The sequence below is a fragment of the Mesocricetus auratus genome, unplaced genomic scaffold (assembly GCF_017639785.1).
Source record: "Mesocricetus auratus isolate SY011 unplaced genomic scaffold, BCM_Maur_2.0 contig_10557_pilon_obj, whole genome shotgun sequence".
Lineage (NCBI taxonomy): Eukaryota > Metazoa > Chordata > Mammalia > Rodentia > Cricetidae > Mesocricetus > Mesocricetus auratus.
Window position 1 is genome coordinate 1 of NW_024430431.1, and position 7,026 is coordinate 7,026.

The 7,026-nt window shown below is 40.6% G+C and overlaps 1 protein-coding gene across 1 annotated transcript; it reads left to right on the plus strand.

Moving 5' to 3' along the window:
• The first annotated feature begins 1,835 nt into the window (after positions 1-1,835).
• LOC121138058 (interferon-induced very large GTPase 1-like) lies at positions 1,836-6,801 on the plus strand. Its single transcript, XM_040740881.1, is given in 3 exon segments — positions 1,836-2,381; positions 2,384-3,828; positions 3,831-6,801. Coding segments are annotated over 3 exon segments (4,944 nt in total). The 5' UTR covers positions 1,836-1,837; the 3' UTR covers positions 6,786-6,801.
• Positions 6,802-7,026: the final 225 nt, after the last annotated feature.

Here is a 7,026-nt window from a genome sequence, read left to right on the forward strand (position 1 = left end):
ACAAAACTGGAATAATAGAGCCATTTACAGCCTTTGACATAAGACAGAGAGTCATTATGGGATTTGGAGTTTGTGCTGTTTTATTATAGTGTTGCTCCTGTGTATGTCCTCTGAAATGGTAATTTATATTCTCTGCAATTGTATATTGAAAATATGTAATTTTCATTATTGATTTTATGGGGAATTACAATTCAGAAATTGTCCTCAGTCTCAGAAGAGACTGGATTTTAAACTGTGTTGAGACTGAAAGAATATGAGGACTTTTCAAATTGGACTATATACACTTTGCATTATTCAATAGCCATGGATTTTTTGGGAGTATTAGGTGGTGGCTTGAATGAGAATAGTCATAGTCTCATTTATATGAATTCTTAGTACCCAGTTGGTGGAACTCCTTTTGAAGGATTAGGAGGTGTGCCCATGTTGAAGGAGGTATGTCACCAGAGGCTGGCTTTGAGGTTTCAAAAGATTCAAGACATTCCCAATATCTATCTATCTATCTATCTATCTATCTATCTATCTATCTATCTTTCTGTCTGTCTGTCTTGCTAATCTCTCCTTACATTTCCCTCCCTTCTCTCCCTGTCTGTCTTTCTCTGTGTCTCCATGTCTGATTGTGTCTCTGTCTGTCTGTGACTCTCTCTGTCTCTGACTTCCTCTTGCTTTCTCTCTCTCTCTCTCTCTCTCTCTCTCTCTCTCTCTCTCTCTGTCTCTCTTTCTCTCTCTCTCTCTCTCTCTCTCTCACACACACACACACACACACACACCTACACACAGAGAGATACACACAAACTCAATTTCTGTCTGTATTGAACTTGTGTTTCAAACTGTGAGCTCTCATTTACTGCTCCGGTAACATTCCTGCCTGGCCCCTGCCATCCCCCCGACACTATGGTCATAGATTCTAACTATTTGACATCATAAGACTGAAATTAAACTGATTCTTTTATAAGTTCCCTTAGTCATAATGTATGATCACAATATAAAGGACTCTATGATAGCATCCTGGTAAAAAAATTAAAAAATAGACATGAGTGACATACATAAACAAATCAATACTACATTATTTAAGATGTATTCAAGGAATTTTCACTGGAAACAGTTTTCATTGAAAAAATACAGAAAAGTTAAGCATTTGGAAATCACTCTTACTTTAAGATAAAAAATTGGGTGCCACCTAACTATGTATTCAAATTTAACCATGAATTTAATGGTTCTTAACTTCAGTCAATGTAGGAGGAAATGCTTAAAATTAATTTATTACATTGAAGCTCTTAATGATAGCTAGACACATAGATTATATGCAGCAAATAGAAAAGGATATAACAAAGATTTTAAACAACTGTAAATAATATAATTAGATGAAAGCATGTAACTTGTAGTCTTCCTTGCAGGCCGCCTGGGCCCTGCCACAGTTGCAGTCCCCAAATAACACACAAGACACTATATTAATTATGAAGCTGTTGGCCATTTGCTTGTTTTTTACTGGCTAGCTCTGACTTACGTATTTAACCCATAATTGTTAGTCTGAGTATTTCTCTTACCATAGAAAAGGGTCCAGACCTCTTACTACTCTGGCAGCCAACATTGTGTCTGCCTGTGTCCCTCTTTCTCAGAATCCTCCTCGACTCCTAGTCCCACCTATCTTGCTTCCATATTGGCCAACAGTGCTTTATTCAAACCAATCAGACACATTTTTACAGAATGACATCTCCCAATAAAGGCATGGAAAACTTTGCAGACTAGCTTCCTAAGAACCCTCACACATTAAATAATGTGGAAAAGAATTCTTACAGCTGATACACAGACTAAATATGAATCTGATCTTCACAGAGCTATGGCAACAACAAAGAACATCCCTGATGAGTCTCAATACAGAAGCAGAAGACAGCAAAATCTCCAGGAGGTGCTGACAGAAGTGGGGCTGTCTGTTGACTACTGGCTGCCTAAGCTTCAAGAAGACCTGGGTGTGACCTGTGCCCAGGCTTTACAACACTTAGACGAAAAAGACCTCCAGAAGCTGAAGTCCCAGACACAACACACATGGGAGAAAAAGGCCCTAGAGAAGCTGCTGGACCTCTCACAGCCAAATAGTGTTGCAGAGTTCCAGGAGACTCCAGGACAGATGATAAAGAACAGGCAGAGGCAGGCAGGACAGGCACTGCAGGAACTGAGGGCCTTGCAGTCACAAGGGAAGCACAGACAGGAAGAGGCAGTGAGGAGGAAAGAAGCAGAGCTGAGACAGGCAATGGAGATCCCTGAAGAGTGCTGGCCTGGACTTGAAGTGCCCCTAAAAGACGTCACTGAAACAATGGAGAGACATCTCAGTCACATAGAACAGACACTGGCAAACAGTGAAAATCTCTCAGATAGAGACCTGGTAAATGGGCATCTGGAGGGCTAGCCCTGCGAGGAATTTATAAGACCTCCCACCAAAAGGACCTGGTAGCAAGGAGAGAAGAACTACTCAGGGTCCCTCAGGAAATCTTTCGCTTTGGATCTGAACAAGGTAAACGGATGGAAACAAAAGAGTTTGCATCTTCCAAAGAAGAATCCCTGTTCACTGAAACTGTGGAGAAACTCGGTTTCAGGTTAATGCTGTCAGCCAAGGGTGGAGGCTGGGGATTTAGTACTGAAAGTGGGATGGACAGTGTCAAACATTCGGAATCCAAAGATACCCACCAATCAGATTCTAAGCACTCTTATTTCTGTTCATCAATATTTAGCTACAACCCACTAGCCTCCTTCCACTTTCGAATTGATCAGCTCCAGCTCTCCACTGCTGCTCTCAAAGAACTGAAAATCATTGTAGAGCAGCTGGAACACACTGATGGACCAGACAGATTCCTTGTAGTGAGGAACAGGACTGAAAACTTCTTCAGCAGATTTGGTTCTCATGCTAATCAAGGCCCTCTGCACCTTGGGGGAATCTACAGCTGGAAGGCCATTTCAGAGGGTTTCAAAAGTGACCATCTGGATCATGTAAAGCAACAGACAGCAGAAGCTTTGAATGCTTACATAAGGGGTAGCTACAGTGGTTTTGTTATTGAAGTTGGGGGAGAGATGACAATATCAGACTCACATTCAGTAAGATCCTACACAAAGGCAACTGATCAACAGCTCCAAATGAAAGTCCAATTATCTGTGGCCCAGTTAGGTGGACCGCCAGAAGCTAATGGAATTGCTCAGTGGACAACTGGCCTTATTGCAAGCAACAAAACCTGGTCTGTCATTGACCGAGAACTTCAGCTGGTGCCCATTTGGGACATCATCTTATCTAACCACGTAAATGATTTTAAGAACCCCTTTCTGGTGGCTAGCTGCCTGGCAGGCAACTACTCTGCTCTGACAGGCCTTGTTGCCAACATCCAGGATACAGAGAAGTTGTTGAGTTCCATAAAGGAAGCAAGACATTTCCTGGGTGGTATGAAATCCTGGGAAGTCTCTAACCCTGAAGAACAACTTAATAATCTGATGGATTTCATGCAAGTACTGGCTGACAAAACAAAAGGGTATGATATTTGGATTAATACATGCCTCACAAATTTGAATCTACAGAATTTTCTCATAAGAACTGTCAACTTTTGCAAAAACACTTCCATTATGAATACTCATTTTATTAAACTTCAGTTACGCTGCCTTCTAGAACCTCATGTTTACAAAGTGAAAAACTTTCCTCAGGTGAAGTCAATCATGCAGTGGATCTCCCAGACAGAGTCAGAAGAAGAACAAATCTTAATCACTGAATCTTCTGAATTCCTTAAAAATTTAAAAGAATTCCAAAAATCTCTCACAGAAGCAAACAAATCTGAGTCCCCAGAAACACTGGAAGAGGAATTGTTGCAGACCTGATGGTAGCTGGTGTTCCCATTGAGCTCATGGATGGGGATGCTTCATATGTGCCTCTAAAGTGGGTGGCAGCTGTTTTTGACAAGGTCTCAGAGAAACTTGGAGATAAAAGACTGTTTGTTCTCTCTATCCTTGGTCTGCAGAGCTCAGGGAAGTCTACCCTACTGAATGCCCTGTTTGGGTTAGAGTTCACAGTTAGTGCAGGCAGATGTACCAAGGGGGCCTACATGCAGTTCCTAAAGGTGGATGATAAATTCACAGAAGAACTTGGCTTTGAATTTATGCTTGCTGTTGATACAGAAGGACTTCGAGCTCCAGAACTCAACAATAAATCCCAGAATTGGGACGATGAGTTGGCAACATTTGTCATTGGCCTAGGAAACCTGACTCTGATCAATATTTTTGGGGAGAATCCATCAGAGATGCAAGATATCCTACAAATAGTTGTCCAGGCCTTTTTGAGAATGAAACAAGTGAAAATCTCCCCCAGTTGCATCTTTGTCCATCAGAATGTAGGCGAAATAACAGCAAAAGACCAAACTATGGAAGGACGAAGGAGACTAGAACAGAGACTAGATGAAATGACAGCATTAGCTGCTGAACAGGAAGAGTGCACAAACATAACCCGATTCAGTGATGTCATTAAATTTGATGCCAATAGTCATGTCTACTACTTTGCCCACCTCTGGGATGGCAATCCACCAATGGCTCCTCCCAATCCTTGCTATAGTCATAATGTCCAGGAGTTGAAGACTGGGATTCTTAGGAATGCCCAGCAGGAATCAAGGGGAAAAATCATGAAGATCTCAGATATAAAATTGCGAATTCAAGATTTGTGGAAAGCCCTGGTCAGTGAGAACTTCATTTTCAGTTTCAGGAACACCCAAGAGGTCATAGCCATGAGTAAACTGGAAACCATGTATAACCACTGGACTTGGGAGCTGAGGAGTCATGTGCTGGAATTACAGAATCAGCTGAACAATCAGATTCAGAATGGGAAAATCCTTACACTCACAACTAATGCCCTGGAAGGTCCACTTAACAGAAAATATGAAACCATCAAGCAAGAATTTGACAAGTATTTTGAACAAGACCCAGATAGTGAAACATTGATTCAATGGAAAGCAAATTTTGAACATAAGCTACTGATTCTTAAAGATGCACTTATTTCAGACACCAGAAGTAAAGGCAATGAACTCATTAGTCTTAAACAAAGCCAAGAAAGACTAGAAAAACAAAAGTCACAATATGAAAATGAGTTGTTAGAGAGGAGCCGAAAGTTGGCTTTAAGTGTGAAAGGTAAAGAGTTAAGTGATGAAGAGTTGCGTGAGAAATTCAATCAAGTTTGGACAAATTGGATCTACAATGTGTCTTCTACTGCACCTCCTGTCACAGAACCTAACATAGATGGGGATGCTGAAAGCATTTTTCTAAATCATTTCGCAAAGGACAAAAATATTGCAGAAAGACTAAAAATAAAGAATGGAGAAACATTTTGCATCAATTATGACAAGCATGTTCAAATGAAAAAAAGATATCATATAATTCCAAGGAGTTTAGAACCTTGTCATAAAGAATCCATTGATGAAACTGTTAATACCACTCTTTTAATATTTGATGAAACAATAAAAAACATTTGGAAGCAAAAGCGTGATTACAGTCAGAGTGACTTTCATACAATCCTGAGGATAATAGAAAATGAACTGAAATCTGTTCCCCCTGAGAAAGACTACACATTTACCAGAGACTACACCATTGACTTATCATTATACTTATTCCAAAGAGCATCCAAGAGATTCAAGGAAATGCACAAGGCTTTCAAGAGAGCAAATGATCCTGTGAACTATCTGGAGAGGAAGAAAGATGATTTCTTCATGAGTTTTAAGATCTCCTGCCAAGGTGCCACCTCCATCACATCCTTTGTTGACTTCCTGTGGCTCAAGCTCACTCCTGCTATCTATGACACCGTATGGGACAAAATGGGTCCTAAAGTAGCTGAGGACATGCGAGCCACCTGCCCTGTATTCAATGGAAACAGGGCTAACTTGGAGAGATGTATTCTCATTTCTCTGGCAGAAAAAGAAAACTTTGATAACTATTGGCAATATATTCATCAGCCACAATCCTTTTTCAGGGATTACATTAGTGAACAGATTAGAACATACTTTTCAGAAAATGAAGGTGAAAAAAGAAAAACTTTTTTAAAAATAATTTTAGGTGACATCAAGAATGCCATCCTCACTGCCATCTATAAGACCACAGAAGTAGCTAACAGTGAAAGCAGCACTGCTTCTGGATGGTTGGATTTGTTCTGTGATCACCTAGGGAGCAACCTGATCTTTCCAAGAAGAGACCTGATAAGCATCGAGCACCAGGAGATTAAGGATAGTGATTTTCTCAAAGAAGCCATGAGTGCAGCTTTGGATCCTGCAATGAGGAAAGCAGAAGAGGACTGCTCAGAGAGGCCCATAGATGAAATAGTTCCTGACATTGAGAAAATTCTCTCTGAGCATTTCTGTGGCTGTTGGAAACAGTGTCCTTTTTGTAAAGCAATTTGTACAAACACCATTCCCCAGCATGAAGGAGACCACAGTGTGCCTTTCCACCGCCCTCAGGCTGTCAATGGTTGGCATTATCATAAAACAGACTACTTTGTCACTAATATCTGTACTAATTCTGTAGCAAGTGATCATTCATTTATTTTAAGTGATAACCGTACATTCCCATACAAGAAATATCGAGAAGCAGGAGGTGATTATGCCACATGGAGCATCACTCCAGACTTATCTACCCAGCCGTATTGGAAATGGTTTATCTGTCACTTCAGATGGAAGCTTGAAGAGAAATATGGAAGAAAATTTACAAATTTAGGTGCTATTCCAGATTCTTGGAACAAAATCACAATGCAAGAGTTACTTGATGATTTGAAAAAATAATGACTGACAAAATATAGCACTAGCACTGCCACACAAATTTCACATTAACATAGGAAACATAATATCAATTTAGATAGCACCTTCAAGATTCTACCTTATAACCCAGCCGTAAAACTGGGCACCCAGCACTGGACCAAACCAAGCCCTCTGAATGTGGGTGCCAGCTAGGAGGCCTGGGCGGTCTATAGGGCCTCTAAAAGTGGAGCCAGTGTTTATCCCTAGTGCACAAATGGACTTTGGG